Source organism: Falco cherrug, chromosome 4, assembly GCF_023634085.1.
Source record: "Falco cherrug isolate bFalChe1 chromosome 4, bFalChe1.pri, whole genome shotgun sequence".
Lineage (NCBI taxonomy): Eukaryota > Metazoa > Chordata > Aves > Falconiformes > Falconidae > Falco > Falco cherrug.
In genome coordinates this window covers 45,984,855-46,002,979 of record NC_073700.1, presented here as the reverse complement: position 1 = coordinate 46,002,979, position 18,125 = coordinate 45,984,855, and the positions used below count along the sequence as shown (strand labels likewise).

Genomic DNA, 18,125 nt, shown 5'->3' with positions numbered 1-18,125 from the left:
AGGTCACTGCCCGCTCTGGTCACATTCTTTTCATTCTCCAAGCTCCAGCTCTGTCACAGAAACCGAGTCACAAACACACCTGGATATTTGTCTCTCTCCTTTTTTAATCAGCTGTATTTTAAGTAGCTTTGAAATACATTTTTCTCCAAACTGTTGTTTTTCTCATATATTATTCGGTCACAATGATGTTTGGCTGGTCCTTGCTCTGATGCGCGCCCAGTCCTGATGTCGACACAGTGGAAAAGTCTGCTCAGGCTGAGAGAAGGGCAGGACTGCAACGGGGAGAAGGTGTAAAAAATACAAAAGACCAGGCAAGGATGCTTTCAGTTGCAATCCTGCAGCCAACCGCTCAACGATTTGCAGGCTGGCAATGCACGTACGGGTGCTGGTCACGTCAGAGTCTGGTGCTCAGAGCTCACAGCATGCCTGCCCTGGGCACGCAGGAGGGCTTGGACAAGCCCAGCCTGGCCAGGGGTGACATGGGACGGCTCAGCACAGCAGTCTCCGGAGAGCTTACCCTGTAGTTTTCTTCAAATCATGCATAATGTCTCATTGAGCTGAAACGTCCGTTTATTTAACAGCAGTAATAATTTAAAATTATAAAAACCCTTTCAGTGTTGGGTATCAGAAGGGCGAGGTTATAACGAAAAATAAATGGGACTTGAGATGGGGATGGGAAGGATAACGGGGTCTATTTCAAGAGTTCATTTTTTCAGTGACAGCTATTGGCCCTCCCCAGCTGGAGATCCCGGGAGGGAGGCAGTATTATTACGCTTTCATTTTAAAGAATTCAATCTCCAAAGCAGAAGAGATAGCATCCAAGGGGAGGAGGAGCAAAAGAAATAAAGAAAGGAATCTTAAATTCAAAACCATACAAACAACCTTTCCATTCAGAATTGCAACCGCTAGCTCAGCACCTCGGGTTTCCCGTCTGTGGGGCGCAGCAGCCTTTCACTGCAATGGTTAAAAGTCCACGCGGCAAATGGATGTTTTTATTAATAGACAGAGCTCTTTCCCCCCCATCCCAGAACTTGAGGCTTCTCATCTCTGAAGGACCCAGAGTCTCCGTGTCTTCGGAACTCAAAATGGAATTGTGGGGGTGCTGCTTCCCCCTTGCTACCCTCCCCTCGCTCTGCTCTGGAAGCCCCTTTCGTTGCTTACGTTGGCTGGGGAGGGAGGAAGGACAAGGGACAGGGCCCCAGGGACAGAGGGTTGGATTAAGATTCATGAGTTGTTCGATGAGTTTTCATTACTTGGTGAGCTGGAGGAAGATGAGGAGGAGGAGGATGAGAAGTTCATCCCTGTGAGTCCTGGGGGGTTTGTGGCAGTGTTTTGTCCACTTAAGCTTTTCCGGCACACAGGACACGTGTCATGCTTTGGAGAGCAGACAAAAACAAAACAAGAAATATGGGAAATGGGATTAGAAACACGATACAGGAGCAGCACTCAAGGAAAAGGCTAAGATGACAATCCTTCCTCTGATCAAAGGCCGCTCACACTCAGGTCTTACCACAGAGGTATGAAAATATTTACAGAGGAGAACCGTACCACCAGAAAAAACACCCAAGTGCTACAAAACCCCAGCCACCCACTCGGGCGGCACTAACCTGTTCCAGCCAAGGGACTATACAGCTGTTGTGGAAAAGGTGATTGCAAGGTAACTGCCGGACATTTTCACCGACTGTATAGTCTTCTTTACACACAGGACACTCTAACCCAGAATCTGTATCATAAAGAGAAACCAAGAAACAGCTAAGCAATAAAGGAGCAAATGACACTCAAAACACCCAACTCTGTGTCCCATCACCTCTTCCCCTTCCCCCCATTGCTGCTTCACCCCTGCAGAGAGGAAAGCCTGTTGCTCTGCAGTCCCAGCCGCCATCACTCCACTTCTCGCTGCCCTGTGTTCGCTTCCTTGTTCCCTTCCCTTCTGCTTTTTCCATCTCTATCCACACTGAACCTTCCAGAACTGTTTGCTTCCCCGGGGCAAATCCATCCAGTCTACACTATTTTTTGTGTGTGCGTGAGTATAACAGAGCAATAGTTCAGCTTTCTCCCCTCTCTGAAATGTTTTAGGCCTTGAAGGTATTAACAGACAAAATTAAAACCCCAAGAAAACGTTAAACAGAACTTCCACAGAGCTCTTTGTGAGCGATTCCCTGGAGGAGATATACATACCTACGTGTTCCTGTGCAATCTGTATGGTGGGGAGGGCCTGGATCTTTTCTTTGTCCGCTGGCGGCGGTCCAGTGTTTTCAAACTGATTTAGTAACTGAAAAAACAATGAGCCACAGAAGGCAGAAGGAAGACATGAGCTCAGCAGCACACAGAATCTGTTCATTTATTGAACCAGGGCACCTGAACCCTGCACTGCCAGCACCACAGACCTTGTCTCCCACTCCTGCACCCTCAGTGTTTCACCCCCCTGCATCACAACGGGTGCAGACAATTTTGCAGCACTGCACAGGAGGATGGGAGACTCCATTATAACGCCAGTTTTACCTGTGTAATAATTGCATCCAAGCCGTTGGCACCCCATGCGTAGTCCATTGGATTTGAATGCAAGACTCCCCTTTAAGAATAAGAACAACGATTAAATTGGGCTGGGAGTATGAACAAGGACTCTGGGAGAAAAAGCAGTACATCTTCCAACTCACCAAGGACCTAGTCCTAGGTTTGGTATAGTTGTAGGTGCAATAATTCCATTAACCAGCTGCTGGATAATTCTGAAAGACAAGAAAACCAGGTTTATGTAAGAATTAGTGCCTGCTAGCTCCCAGCCCAGAAACCTGCCGTGGAAGCAGTGGTTAAATAGGCTAAACACTGTCGCAGCATTGGGGAAAAGGAAAAATATCCTCTAGCAATTGCATCTTACGAACTGATTATTCATTGACAAAGGGAAGTTTCAATATTCTATTCGTACAGGGATAATTTCTGATGTGATGGCAAGCGGCTCTCCAGGATGCAGTTAAAGAAACATTAGTCCAGCGTTTGGTTTCCCCTTACACTGAGCACAACGTTTTGGTAATACCTGGTAACAATGTCCTGGTTTCAGCTGAGATGGAGTTATTTTTCTTCTTAGTGGCTAGTGCAGTGCTATGTTTTGGATCTGGTGTGAGAACATGTTGGTAACACACTGGTGGTTTTAGCTGTTGCTAACTAATGTTTATACTAAGTCAAGGATTGTTCAGTTTCTCAGGCCCTGTCAGCAAGAAGGCTGGAGTGGCACAAGAAACTGGGAGGGGACACAGCTGGATCAGCAGACCCCAACCAGCCAAAGGGATATTCTGTACCACAGGATGACAAACGGAGTACACAAAGCTGGGGGAAGAAGGAACGGGGAGATGTTTGGAGTTACAGCGTTTGTCTTCCCAAGTAATGGTTACACATGATGGAGCCCTGTTTTCCTGGAGATGGCCGCACACCTGCCCACCCATGGTGAATGAATTCCTCTGTTTGCTTTGCTGGCATGCACGGCTTTTGCTTTACTTATTAAACCACTTTTATCTCAACCCATGTGTTTTCTCACTTTTACTCTTCCAACTTTCCCCCATCCCAGCACAGGGGAGTGAGCGAGCGAGCGGCTGCGCAGGGCTTAGTTGCTGGCCAGGTTAAACCACACCAACCAGCCAGAGAACGCTTTCTCACTGCAGGTTTAACAGTTAAAACAGCCGCACTGTAGCCTGCACCACTGTGCTCAGGTGAAATGGCCCCTATAAACTCAAGGCAAGAGCGTGCCAACAGCTGCAGGCCCAGCTGAAGGCTGAGCGTCCAGCAGCGCGAGTTCACAGGGGCAAAGCTGGGCACCTACAGAAGAGTCACACCAGGCACCTCTGCTCAGGAGCAGTCTTTAAGGATCTGCTCCTGAAAGTGATGAGAAAAAGGTACAGGCTGATTTTTAGCTGACTCTCATCAGTGAAAAATAACGGGGCTTCGCCATTGCTCTCACCCTTCCAGCGTGGGAACTCCCTCGTGCCTGCCAGCGGCACGGCGGGTGGCGAGACGGGCTCGGGGCTGCCTTGCGCCGTATCGATGCCGAGACTGGTGCTCTCGCTCCCTCCGGTTCTCAGAGTCCCTGTTGTCCTCTGACTGCACATTGGACCCGAACGGAAACTCAAAGCTGTCATCAAAGATCCCGAAAGCAAACTGGCCATAGCCCTGCGGCAAGGTGAATAAGTGCTGATCCACATTCTGGGAGGGAGAGAGTTCAGAGAACGGATTGTAACAAAGAGAAATAGCTCTTAGCTTTCACGCCTGGTACTTCACCAGCCCTCCAACCAAGACTAGTCTCGTCAGATCCCCAGCAGCTCTCAAGCCTTGGCTGACATGGGTGGATCAGTGCACTCTCAGAAGCAGCTTAGTGAGGAACAGACACAGACTGAAACTACATATGAAGGTAAGAAATAACTACAGCTTCCCTGCTTTCTCTTTAGCTGCTGCATGTAACTGCTGCCTTTTAAGCTGAGGCTACTGCATAGCAACACACCCAGACAGCTCACTAAATCCCAGCTTAGCCCCCTCACAACAAGAATAAGCTACAAGTCATGGTCCTATTAAAAAAACACAGTAAAAATACAACACGTAGAGATTTCAGGAGCAGCACATGGATGATATTGATATCTCCTTTCCCAGACTTTGTTTAAATGTTTCCCAGATTATGACAACGTACAAGCAGAAAAATACTTCAACTCAATGGTAAAGCAGTAAGTGCTGGAAGAAATAGAGAGGACTTACCTCAAAAGGATGCCTGCTCTGATCACTGGCTGATGTAGAAGAGCTGGTTTCATTGTCAGCGTTCCTGTAAAGAATGAAGAGCATTGGGAAGCCTCGAAAGGGTGCTACGAAAAGATTTTCCCAGCAGAGGGGAGTGAGGGACACACCACAGGAAAACCTGACACCACAGCTGCTCAGTAATGGCACACAGAAAGCAACAGGTTCATTTCTCTGCAGAGCTGGAGTTTGAAGGGATCTCAGGTCTGCTCACCTTCCTCTCCACCCCAGGGCAGGGTCAGCTCTGCACTGAAACCAGGCTGCCTTCAGCTGCTGATTTTCTAATTGTTCACATCAGGTTTTGTTCTTCCCCCGGCTGCAACCTTCATTTCCCCACATCTTCACCCATGTCCCCCGACCCTTTTAGATTCTGATTTCACGAAGCTACAGAGAAGTGACTGAACCATGACGTCAAGCAAGGATTCCCTGCACAATCCACCTCAAACAAATCAGCTAATCCTCGGGAGCACCAGGAAGGGAAGACTTAAGGTCCGAACCCTGATCACTATGACCCAAACATGCTTAAGTCTAATCTTGAATCAAAGGAACTTCTCTATTGCAGCGGCATGTGACTCAATGGGACTGATTATTAGGAAAACTCTTCATGCTGTTCAGTTTCTGCTTTTGGAGAGTTGCAGGAACATTTACTGCTCAGCATCCAGGTCTACGCTTTGATGTTCATGGTACCAAAGAGCTAAGACTCAGCGATTACGCGACTCGCCCACGGTCACAGCATATCACCAAAGTTAGGATTAGCCAAGATTGATTTTCAGCCTCTAAGGCTGGTGTCGTCAGACCAAGTATTTCTTTGTCGTACAGAAACCTCAGTCTGCAAAGATCAGCTCTCTCAGCGGGCAGCAACGTGTGGCTGGCACACTCCCTGTGCAGCTCAGTGTGCCCTCACATGAACGCCCACCAACATGCTGCCTGACCCAAAGCCACTCACAACCAAGGTCCGGCAAACGTGCCCGGAACATTTCAAGACATTTCTTCTACTCTTGCCTGTTCTGACACTGCCAGAGAGCAGTCCCACTACTGAGTCAGCAGTAAAGCACGTGAATGCAGATCTCAGCTGCTCCAGTGCAGAGTCCAAAGTCTCAGTCAAAATGTTTCGCCGTTCGCACTCTAAACTAAGTTATTAAATTATATACTGAAGCATATGTACACTCTCCATTCCACAGACTCCTCTCTCAGGTTATCTCTGCCCTGATGATTCAAACCAGGTCAGAGCTGCCACACACCATGGGGAAAGCCTCTCTATTTCAATCTTTTTTTCGCTTGTTTGTTTTAAATCAACCCATTCCTCCCCACCCCTTACCAGCAACATGACACCCACCATTCCCATGGCTGATTTACCTGTAGATGCAAACTATGCAAGTTAAGCACTATATACCCACAGTGATGAAAGATGAGCCAAGTATCAGGCAGAAGTAATAAAAATGGTGCATTTAGTATCCAACGTTGCCTTTTAACTAGAGGAAAAGGAAAAAAAGCAAAGCAGACTAAGTTCACGCTAGCAATAGCCTTTGGGGCAGCACATTACCTTGGCTCTTCAGGAAGTTCTTCAATAAAACCAGATTCACACCGTGGGCAAATATAGTCCTACAGGAGAAGAAATACTGAATGAGAAAAGAAAGTGTGATAGGGTGGAAGAGTCCTGCAGCTCCTCGTTCCAAGTGCATGCCACAATCACAGAGCCAAAAAGACCCCAAATCACTGATATTTGCCTTCAGCAGACTAACGAGGCAAATTGTTAAGCCTGAGCCTGTTTGGAACTTGGCTTTAGAAAAGATTTGGATAACGCTAATTAATCCCCAGTATAGACAAAGCATTAGATAACTTCTGATGTAGTTCTGGGTGAAGTGAAAGCAAAATCACCAGCCTTCCCAAAAGACCAGCAATCAAACATTAGATTTTAAATCGCTGCGTGTTTTGGGGGCCCATCCCCACCCCCTCAAAGGGCCAAATGAGAGAAACTAGAAGGGGATTGCAGCACAGGCTAATCAGGGTGTCACTGTCGCTTAGAAAGGGCTGAATGGAAAGCTGTTACTAGTGTCATCTGGGGTTCACACCACACAGAGGTCAAGGAGACACAAGAGGGTCATTCTGCAACACACAATACCAGAATTTTACACTCCCACGCTCAATGCTCATTACAGAAAGCTACTGCCACCCTTGTAGCCTTTAACACTGAATATGTTGGAAGAAACAGCCTGTGTGTGCAGAAACACACGGGATTCCTCAGGAGCACGCACAGTTGCTTTTCCTCACAATTCCTGGCATTAGCAAAGAATTTCTACTCCACAGCTTTCTAGCTTTGGGGTTTACTGCGAGCAGCAGCCCAGAACGCTCGAGATCCTGAAAGGAAATTACTTCACTTTTCAGTGCTTGAGAACAAGTAGCACCACACAGCACCGCTGAGTCAGAAGAGGAAGCAACAGACCCCATACCTAACTCCAACCACGGCCGAGGCAGAACAGCCACCGCAGGGAAACACAACCACTCCAAACCCCGCGCTGGCAAAGCCAGGCTCAGCGTGGAAGAAATTTAAGATCTAAAAATAACGTTCCTTCCCTTTACTACTGCTACGTTCGAACGGGCAGAGGCCCTTAAAGTCAACGGATTCACCAACAGAGGAGAGGATGCCAGTCACGTGCATTCGCTCTGATAAGACATCTGGGATCACTCCTCCAGCCACCCCAAAAAAACCCCGATAAGGTCCCAGCTCAAGGCAGCAACGCCAGCAATCCAGTCCACACTACCCCTGCCTGCCCAGCAAGATAAGGAAGCAGCAAGCACCAAGACCTAGAAACAGACTCAGAGAAGTTGCTGCTCCCTCTTCTGCACGGGACTTGTTAGATGTGTGATTGTGAAATAACTAAGTCTAATTTACACAATGTTTATGTTTTCTAGAAGATTTCTACACCACGCAAGTTCTTCTCAAAGTTGGTTACCAGCACACAGGAACTCCTGTGATGAGCATAGAAAATCAGATCCACTGCTCTGCCTCTGAAATACCCCCTTACTGGTTTACCTCCCACCAGTACGCCACGGGGGTAGATTATATTAAGGCAGCCACAGTCGAGCAGTGAGCAACTTACTTCTCTCAACTCTCCTGTTTAAGGGAGGCTTTTGTGTGTGTGTGCTTACAGACAACTCTGAACAGAGGGATCAGCAAATTCCTCTGCAGCTGGAACAGCACAAATGTCAATGTTTGTTGTTTCTCAGGCTGTTTGAATCACTCCTTTTGCAGCATATGCTACGGTACCTCCTGTAGCTTGCTCTGCAAACAGCAAGTGAAACCGAGGGAACTTGGACCCTCAAAATAAGTTCATTAACGAGCAATTAACTAGACCTGAATCAACAAAAGCAGTCGTCCTCTCCCCACTACAGTTCAGCGTGTTCACTACCAGATGTGCTCTTCTGGCACAAGCCCAACACGGGGCATTTAAACAAAAAATAAACGACCGATATTTCTAGGTTACAACCTTCAGCTCCTGCGCCACTTTCTCCAGCCTGTGTATTTAGCAGGAGCATTATCAAGAGTTTTGTCCTCAGGCTTACACACAAGCTGTGAGATTTACCAGCAAGGCCTAACCTCCCCTAACCAGTAAGACCCAACGGAGAGGGTGAAAGGACAAACAGCACAGTCACAAAACCAAACTGACTGCAAAGTCTGACCGACCACGGCAGACACCTGTGCTCACAATCAAGGTGACTTTTAAAATTCAATAAACGTTAACAAAAAGCGATGCCTTATTCTGACAGACGCTGCAAAAAGTTTCAGAACAAATAGAGAGACTGTCAGGATCCTCCAAATCAAATTTAACATCTCGCAACGTTTGGCAGGCAAGCAACAGAAAATCTAGCCATGACCTACCACTATGTTTTAGCCAGTTCCTTTCCAACAACCGGTACTCCTTTTCTACCCACGTCAGGAAAACGTGACTCCTTACAGGCCAGGGTTTTACTCAGCAGTTAAAGCACACCTGCTCATGCACTGCACCTAGCCTACAAAGCCCTTCTGCATTAGCGAGTGGAAACAGTGTACGTATCATTTGTACACTCGTCTACGCCTTAGATATTATCACCTCTGAAACTCTTCTCATGCTCATTTAAATCCTACTGAAAAGAAACAAAAAAGAAACCCCCTCGTTATCCCACGGAGCTTCAGTTCGCTCCAGACAAAGACGTGGGGTCATGGTGCCTGAGCCAGGGGATGTTGGAGCCCTCAGCCGGCTGGAGGTGGGGGGGGCGAGGGAAGCATGGGGCTGAGGAGGGGCTGCTGCAGGCTGGGACCCCCATCCTCCCACCCTCCAAGGCACGGCTGCCCAGCGGGCTGGTGCACACAGACCCACACAGCCCAGCAGACCCCCCACAACAGGCCCAGGCAGGGCAGCGAGCCCCCTCCCGCCCCCCCAGCCCCAGCTCCTTCCCTCAGCCACAGTGTGCCCCCCTCCTGCGGAGCCCCCCCAGCCCCTCCTAACACCCCCCCTCGAATCCCAACTACCACACATACAACCGCCCACCCCCAGGGGCCCTCACCCCTCCTGATGCCCCCCCCCCGGACCCCAACTTACCACCCCAGAACCTCCCACCCCCAGGGCCCTCACCCCTCCTGACTGCCCCCCCCCAACCCCAACTTACCACCCCCAGAGCCCTCACCTCTCCTAAACGCCCCCCCCAACCCCAACTACCACACACAGAACTGCCCCCCACCCAGGGCCCGAACCCTCCCCCGAACCCCAACTACCACACACGCAACCGCCCACCCCCAGGGCCCCCCCCGAACCCTTGGTAACGCCCCCCCGAACCGCAACGACCACACACACAACCGCTTCCCCCCCCCCCCCAGGACCCTCATCCCCCTCGCTCCTAACGCCCCCCCCCCCCCCGAACCCCAACGACCACGCACACAACCGCCCACCCCCAGGGCCCTCACCCCCACATCGCCCCCGAGCCCCCCCGGTCCTGCCCGCCCTGAGGGCCCGCTCCCCCTCAGGCCCCCCCGCTCCCCCTCAGGCCCCACCCCCACGTGCCCAGCCCCCCCGGGCCCTCACCCCCACCCCGGCCCGCGCCCCTGGCCCCCCCTACCCCGCCCCATCCCACGGCCGGAACCCCAGCCCCGCTCACAGGCAGGCGCGGGGCGATCTCGGCCGAACAGCAGTGGCAGAAGAACCGTCCCGGCTGCGCTGAAGCCTCCGCCATCTTCCCACCCCCCCCCCGCCGCCTCACCCCGCCCCGCCCAGCGACGCGCGGCGCAGGCGACGGCGGCCGAGCACGGACAAGCGCGGGCGCGGCGGCCGAAACGCGGAGTGGCGGAGGCGGGCGCTCCGGGGCGGGGCTTGCGGAGGGGGCGGGGCTTGCGGAGGAGGGGGCGGTGGCCCGTTAGCCCGAGGCGCCGCGGCGGGGGGCCCGATCCTGGGGTCCCGGGGTGCCGGCCCCCGTCCCCCTTCCGATCCCCCGGGGCTGGAGCCTGGCAGCTGCCTGAGCCCGGCGCCCCACGGCCTGGCCGGGGCGGGGGGGCTGGGGGGGGAGCAGGCCTGAGGGGGAGGGGGGGGTCCTGGTGAGGAAGAGCGGGAGGGTGCTGCAGCTGAGACCTGCCCAGTGCGTCCCTGTCCCTGCGTTTGGTCCCATTCCTGGGGTTTTTTTCCCCCTTATTTTTCAATAAAACTGTGGGAAGGGGGCTTTACAATGTCAGCGCAAAAGCGGAATTGTTTCTTTTTTTTTTTTTTTATAAGAGGGGGAAAAAGATGGGGAGAGCTTGAGCCCCCCCCAAAAAAAGAAAAAAAAAGTTTTTTTCGAGTGAAAATCCCAAGATTTGCTTAAAGTTTCAGCAGCCCCAAAGGGAGATGAATTCCCTGTCAGCAGAAGCCTCACAGGTTCCCCAACCCCCCCGCCACTGGCGGGTGCTGGGGGGGCTTTGGGGGTGACAGGGCTGTCCCCCCACCGGCTGAGCCCCCCGCAGCACCTGGGGCACGGGCACGGCCTCGTCACCCTGGGCTGAGAGCCCTGGGGGGCTTGTGGGGAGCACAGGGTCCTATGAGGGTCCCTGGCCCCAGGGCAGCGGGGTCAGGGGGTTCTGCACGGTGGGGCTATGAGGTTTGGGGGTGGCAGGGCTGTGGGGCTGCAGGATTTTGGGGTTTCTGTACCGGGAGGGTGTGGGGTGGTGGGGCTGAGTGGTTTTGGGGTTTCTGCAAAGTGGGGCTATGAGGTTTTGGGGGTGGTGGGGCTGCAGGGTTTGGGGGTTTCTGCATGGGGAGGGTGTGGGATTTGGGGGTTTGAGGGTGGTGGGGTGGTGAGGCTGCAGGATGGCAGGTTTGGGGATGTGGGGTGGTGGGGCTACAGGGTTTTGGGGTTTCTGCATGATAGGGCGATGGGGTTTGGGGTGGTAGAGCTGTAGGGCTGCAGGGTTTGGGGGTTCCTGCATAGGGAGGGTGTGGGATGGTGGGGCTGTGTGGTTTGGGGGTTTCTGCATGGGGAGGGTGTGGGGTTTGGGGGTTTGAGCGTGGTGGGGTGGTGAGGCTGCAGAATGGTGGGGTTTGGGGGTGGCAGGGCTGTGGGGCTGTAGGACTTTGGGGTTTCTGCACGGTGGGGCTATGAGGTTTGGGGGTGGCGGGGCTGCGGGGTGCCCACCACCCGTGGCACCAGACCCGCTTCCAGCAGGTGGCATCTTCAGCGCAGGTTTTGCTGCTCCGGCTCTTTCGGGTGCTGGAGCCGATGGGGGGTGGTGTGTGTGGATTTGTGAAGCAGCTCAGGAATTCTGCTGGAGAGCAAAGCTCAGGGATGCTCCCTCCAAAGGTCTCCCCTCCCTAGGCGTGCCAGCGGCCGGGGCACTGGGGACAGGGACAGGGCGCAGGGGACAGGGCACAGGGCACTGGGGACAGGGGACAGGGCACTGGGGACAAGGCACAGGGGGTGGGGGACAGGGCACAGGGGACAAGGCACTGGCGACAGGGCACAGGGCACAGGGCACAGGGGACGGGGGATGGGGGACAGGGGATGGGCGAGATGCTGTAAACCGGGCGCTGGTGGGAAACAGCAGTGTAACGGCTCTGCTCGGTAAGCGGTCGGTGACTTCTGGAAGGGTTCGGTCATTGTGTGGAAATTGCAACTGTGGGACAACTCTGCAGTTGTTTATTTGCTGATTGATGATCCCAGCTGTTGATAAGATGCGTTAGCAATGATTTACAGCCCATGAGGAAATTGCTTCCCAGTCTTGTAACTCCTTGATTCGGGAGGTGGGTCTAGACAGCCTGGCGTGGGCCAGCGCCAGAGCCAGACAGAGCCCGGGCACCCGCAGAGCAGCACCCGTGGTCCTGGATGGGGCATCTCCCACCCCGCAGTGCTGTTCCCGTTCCCTTCCCTGCTGAGGACGTGGCCGCGGACGCGTTCCTCCTTGCCCCGTTTGACGGTCGGAGAACAAGTTGCCACTTGATCAAATGGGTGCCGGGTGCCTGTGGGATGGGGAGGGAAGGATCCGGCTCCACTGACTTTGGCCCTCTGGAATTCCCTGACGCAGGAGCTGTGGAAGCTGAACATGGCAACACTCGTCAGGATGCAAATGGCAACGGATATTCATGCATGTGGAGATAAAGGTGGGCAGAGCGGCCTGCCGCTCCAACACCTCCAGCACGAAGCAGTCGAGAAGACCCCCCACCACGAGCCCCTTGGCTCATTGGGATGCGCTTGTGCAGGGAGGGGCGGCTCAGGATGGGGAGCCTCCATTGTGGGGCCGCCTCAGGACTTGGGGAGCCCCTGGTCGGGCAGAAAGCTCCTTGTTAGGACTGCAGCTCCTCCGTGCCTCACAGCCTGCAGCCCCCAGGCTCACACAGAGCCCCTTGCCCAGCCCTCAGCCCTCCGCATCCCTGATGCTGAGCATGGAGAGGGCATCCCACCCAAGAGCCCTTCTCCAGAGCATGATGTTCCTGCTGCCCCTGGGCAGCCCCGTGCCCTGCCTTCAGCCCTGTGGGGCACACAAGGGTTCCTGGGCAGGCGCACCCCATCTCTGCCGTCACTTGGGCAGGGGCTGCGCAACCCAGGAATTGGGTTTCTGGACTTGGGTGTCCCCTGCCTGCCTGCTGCCTGCACCGGGTCTGGTCAGGAGTAAATTTGAGTCACCCCGGGAAGCCAGTAGCCAAGGAGGGTTTTCCCACGGTGCTGCAGAAAGAAGGGAACTGCACCCTCTTCCCAGAGCACTGACGAAGAGGTGACACCTCCCGAATTGGTATCGATTCATCGTTAGACAGCGCCTGCTCCCTGAGCAGCCGGGCAGGCAAAGTGGCCATCCCCACTCCGGGAGAGCAGGCGGGAAAGAGGGAGGGTTTTGGCCAAGGGCAGCGGAAAATGTCCTGGGCTTGTTGTTATCCAAGGGGATGGGATGGGGTGGGAGGCTCCTCCGGCAGCTGAGTCACAATCTCACCTGGGCTATGCCATGGAGGGGGACAGTTGCCTCTCTGCGATCCCTGATGGAGCTCGCAGGGACCTGTGGGTGCGCTGGCCTCTGCCACAAACCCTGCGGGTGCCCGGCAGCAGAGGGGGCAGGGGGCAGGGGGTCCCCCTTGCCAGCCGCAGGCTGGAGCGGCAGCTGGGGGCTTTGTAAGAAAGGTGAAAAAAAAACCCCAGTACTGCTCTGGACTGTGCTGGTGTCAGGAGGAGGGAGCGGTGGGTGCCCCATGGGGCTGTCCGCGGTGCCCCCGGTACCCGCCATCCCCAGGGCAGGGAGCGACCCCGGCAGCCCGAGTGGATGCAACGGAGGTTTGTCGAGCCCCACTCCCGCGGCACCCGCTGCTGCCACTGGCATTGCCCGGGCCGTGGGTGTTGGCGATGAGCTCACGTCCTGAGACGTGACTTAATTCAGACAGTGCCACCGTGCCAGCTGCTGGCGAGGGGCAGCCGCAGGCTGTGGCTCTGGCACCGGCACGTGTGTGTGTGAGTGTGTGTGCACGTGTGTGTGTGTGAGAGAGAGAGTGTGCGTGCATGCGTGTGTGTGTCTGTGTGTGTGCATGTGTGTCTGTGTCTGTGTGTGTCTGTGTGTGCGTGCATGTGTCTCTGTCTCTTGTCTGTGTGCCTGTGTGTCTGTGTGTGTGTCTGTGCGCATGTGTCTCTGTGTGTCTGTGTGTGTGCGTATATGTGTGTGCATGTGTGCATGTGTGTGTCTGTGTGTCTGTGTCCGTGTGTGCGTTCGTGTGTGTGTGCATGTGTCTGTGTCTGTGTCCGTGTGTGCACGTTCGTGTGTGTGTCTGTGTGTGTGTGTGCATGTGTGTGTGTCTGTGTCCGTGTGTGCGCGTTCGTGTGTGTGTCTGTGTGTGTGTGTGCATGCGTGTGTGCGTGCATGTGCGTGTGTCTGTGTGTGTGCGCGCATGCATGCACGTGCACGTGCCCCGAGCGCCCCGTCCCAGTGGGAGCCAAAGCACCGTCTGGCCAAGACTCATCCCGTGGCACCAGCTCGGTGTGCGCTGGCTGCGCAGTGTCCAGTTCCCGTGGTCAGCACCAGGCAGAGCCCATCGCTGGGTTGACCCCACACCAGTGTGTCCCACCGGGAGCACCATGGGCTCGGGGTAAATCCTGCTGGTTTGCTGATCTGCAGCATTCAGATAAACCCAGACATGCGGGTGTTGCTGCCGGCAGCCGTGGCATTGCACGGCGTGATGCTGATGGTGCTCCTCCTGCGCTGGCACCGCGCTCCTGGGGGTCTGCTGAAGCCCTGGAGTCTCTGGCTCGTTGTGTTTCCTATGGGGGGGCACAGAGGCGCAGGTGGCAATGCTTAAACCCAGACCTGGCTGCACTCTGCAGCCCTGCAGGCTCCTGCCTCGCAGGGCCGGGGGCAGGCAGCGCTTTGGCAGATCCTGGCCACTTTGGGTGCAGCCTCCATCTTTGCTGCCAGCTCCCCAGCGACTCAGACCAGTCATTTTCTAAAAGGTCTTGGCCTCTGGGTCTTGTGCTCTTCAATAAAGCGGTCACTGTAGCTCAAGCCCACTCACTGCCTGGCTGGGGGGGTCTGGGGACAGCTCTGAGCACGGGCTCTGTCCCAGGCTCTGCCTTCAGCCCTTGAAAGCACAAGCACCTCCTGGAGCCGGAGCAGCTTTCCAGCACGGTTCCTGCCAAGTGAGAATAACTGGTGCAGCTGGTCTCCCCGCTCCCCTCCACCCCACATTATATATAATTGCCTATTTTAATTAATAAATTGGAGGCCACTCAAAGGAAAGCGGCAAGATTTGTTACAAACACTGCAGGGATTGTCTGCCAGCCCCGAGCCAGTCATGTCACGGCGGATTTGAATCGGTCTCCCTTTGAATTCACTCACAGACAGATCAGGAGATTTACATCCCCCACCTCGTCTCCCGGAGCCTTGCACCTCCAGGCTGCAGGTCCGGATCCCGCCCTGGCAGTTATCCCGCAGCTCCTGATAACCTGCGAGCAGCGGGTGCGGGCTGAGCCCTGTCCTTGCCACCGAGGGGCTGTGAGGTCCAAGGGATGCTGGCGGCGTGTGGTCCCCAGCCGGCTCCCCCAATGGCTCCGATCCTCTGGCTCCAGGATTTCACCAGCAGGCAGGGGCTGGCAGCACTGGCAGGGCAGTGGTGTGGCAGCATGGTGCCCGTGTCTCGTAGCATGGAGCCGTCCGGGCTCTGCCGTCCCCCGCTGTGCCATGCCGGCAGGGAGCCCACCTGCCTTCGGAGCAGCGATGACACAGAGGCTCGAGGGAGGCTCAGGATCTCAGGGGACTGCTTTTGGGCCCCACCGAAATTTTCCCTTTTTCTTTTTTCTTTTTGGATTCTTTGCTTTTCTTACGCTTGGTTTAAACCATTGTTTTTCAAGGGAAATTTTAATGTGAAAAACATGTTTTGTTTTTCTGCTAACTGCAAGCCTGGGCTATGTAAGCAAGCAAGCTCCTCGCCTGACAAGGGCTATGGGGCAGGGGGGGCTCCACAGGGGGATGTGCCCTGTGGTGGTTCTGCCCTCCTTGGGCTGCCAAGGGCTGAGGACTGAGGTCCTGTGGCGCTGGGATGCCCCAGGCTGGGGGGGCCAGGATGGCCCAGGCTGGGGGGGCTGGGATGCCCCAGGCTGGGGGGGCTGGGATGCCCCAGCCCAGCTCGGCTTGGCCTCAGCCACAGTGGCTGTCATCATCACAGCTCGTCATGAAAACCTCCTTCTCCTGGTGAGGGCTGGTGCTGTGAGGTCAGACTGCGGGAACAGCATCAGCCCACCAGCATCCACAGGACCCATGCAGGATCAGCACCTCCAGTGGCTCCATTGGCTTCTGCCCCAGCTCAGAGGGGCCATGCTGGGTTCTCACTGGGGGAGTTGCCATCAGCCCTGGCTTACCGTGCAGCCTGTGCCACGCCGTGCCGGACAGCCATGTGCCTTTGCTTTCCCAAACACGCAGCACTCATCCTGGGCCCTGACCTCCCGTGGGAGCCCTGTGCCCTGGAGCCCACCAGCCCCCCTGCCCTCGTCTGTCAGACTGGCAGCGGGACGTGGCTGCAGGGGCTGCGTCCAGTGATGGGGTCAATGGGCAGAACGATGCCAGTGTCTCCCACCCCTTCCCGAGCCAAGCTCTGCCCATGATGGGTGCGGGATTATGGTGGCATGCTGCTCCAGGAGTGCTCTGAAGAAGACACCTTCCCAGGCAGGAAGGTGGAAGAAATGTGCTTAGGTGCCGGTGGAGTCTGCATCCTCCATCTGGCCAGGATCAGAGGAGGGCAGCCAGCAGCTTGGCTGTCCCGTCTGGATAACCAGCACATTGCTCCTAGACCAAAGATCAGCGAAGCAGACGCTGTCCTTTCTGGTGCTGCTCTGCCTCCTCCAGCAGCACCTCCCCACAGCCTCTCCGAGGAGCCAGAGAGGTTTTCATGACCCAGGAGGTTTTACCAACTCTCAGCTCCTCTGGACCCAGTTCAGCCCCACACGATTTCATTACATTTTATGGCGCTGCCAGCCCTTCCCTCCAGGCTCGGTTTGGTCCTTCCTTCCACCACGGCAGAGGAAGCATTTACACTGAGGAAACCGCACGGCCGGCCCTGCTGCTGACTCACAGCTTGTTTACACGGCGTGCCCGTGAAAGTTACTCAGAAAAGTGTGTCACGCATGGCGGAGCCCAGCCACGCGAGTCCCGAGCCCCGGCAGCCACCGCAGCTCCTGCGGGGACAGTTCCAGGAAGCACGGCTGAGCAGGGCGGTGGCCAGGTCCTTCCACCACAGCTTTCCCATGGATGCTTGGAGCATCCTCCTTCTCTGCCCCGTGGGATTAAGGATCCGATTTGCCCATGGCATGGTCCTTGCGCCTGCCCCGGCACCTTCCTGGAGGATGGAGGTGGCACCCACCACTGTTCCCTCTGCATGTGCCTACATGGGTGGTTTTCCTGCATCATCTTCCTCGTGAAGGTGCTCCCTTCTTGGAGCTGGAGGTAGAAGCGCTCAGTGCTGGGGGGAGCGACCCTGGCAGCCATGCAGGGCTGTGCAGGGCTGGGTGGCAGCGGGAGTCCTGCTCTCCTTCCCCATCCAGCACTGTGCTGGGGCACAGCCGGTGGCTTCCCGCTGCGCTCACGGTGCGCCCGGCTCGGGTTGGACACTGGCAGGTGGCCCGTGGTTTGTGCAAGCTTTCAGGGCTTGCACGAGCCTCGCCAGCCACAGTGGAGCCCTGCTGACTCCTCGCCCCAGCTCCCCCTGTGCCCACCCCGTGCGAGACTCAGCCAGCCATGTGGGCAAGAAGATCATTTTGTAAGGAACTCATTAAGGCAGCTATAAATCTGCGTGCGCACAGCCAGGAGAGATGAAAAGCAGAGCCAACTGCAGGCCATGGACAAGAGACATCTGGTCTGTCACGGAGAGGGGAAACGCGCCTCGACAGACCCAGCTCCTCTCCTGGGCTGGGCAGCAGGGTCCTGCAGGATGGGATGGGATGGGATGGGATGGGATGGGATGGGATGGGATGGGATGGGATGGGATGGGATGGGATGGGATGGGATGGGATGGGATGGGATGTCCCTGCTGCTTCCTGGCTTTGGCTTTCCTGCGTCCCAGCTTTCCTGGTCTCCGCTCCACGCTGCTTGCACCTCCTGGCTCCATGCACCGGCACTTCCCCAGCAAGGACAGAACATCTCCCATCCAAGATGGGGCACAGCTGGGGACACCGGAACCAAAGATGCTTGGAAGAGGCACTGGGCAAGCATGGCCCTTGCTGGGAGCAGGCAAAGCCCTGGAGAGAAGAAGGACGGTTCTGAGGAGGGGAGAGGGAGCACACCCACCCTGGGATGATGCTGCCTGCAGATCTGGGACCTGCAGTCCGTGGGGTGATGCTGGGTGCCAGCAGCAGGAAGGGGGTCTGGGTCTCCCCAGGCACCCCTGAGGCCCAGC

At 55.5% G+C, this 18,125-nt stretch overlaps 1 protein-coding gene across 1 annotated transcript; it reads right to left on the bottom strand.

Annotated features, from left to right (window-relative positions):
• Positions 1-84: 84 nt before the first annotated feature.
• RNF126 (ring finger protein 126) lies at positions 85-10,016 on the bottom strand. The gene is made up of 9 exons (XM_055707184.1): positions 9,904-10,016; positions 6,314-6,372; positions 4,735-4,798; positions 3,950-4,191; positions 2,658-2,726; positions 2,503-2,572; positions 2,179-2,272; positions 1,608-1,723; positions 85-1,374 (listed from the first exon to the last, which is right to left on the bottom strand). The coding sequence occupies exons 1-9, from the start codon at positions 9,976-9,978 to the stop codon at positions 1,225-1,227; spliced, it is 939 nt and encodes a 312-aa protein (XP_055563159.1). The 5' UTR covers positions 9,979-10,016; the 3' UTR covers positions 85-1,224.
• Between the last annotated feature and the right edge of the window lie 8,109 nt (positions 10,017-18,125).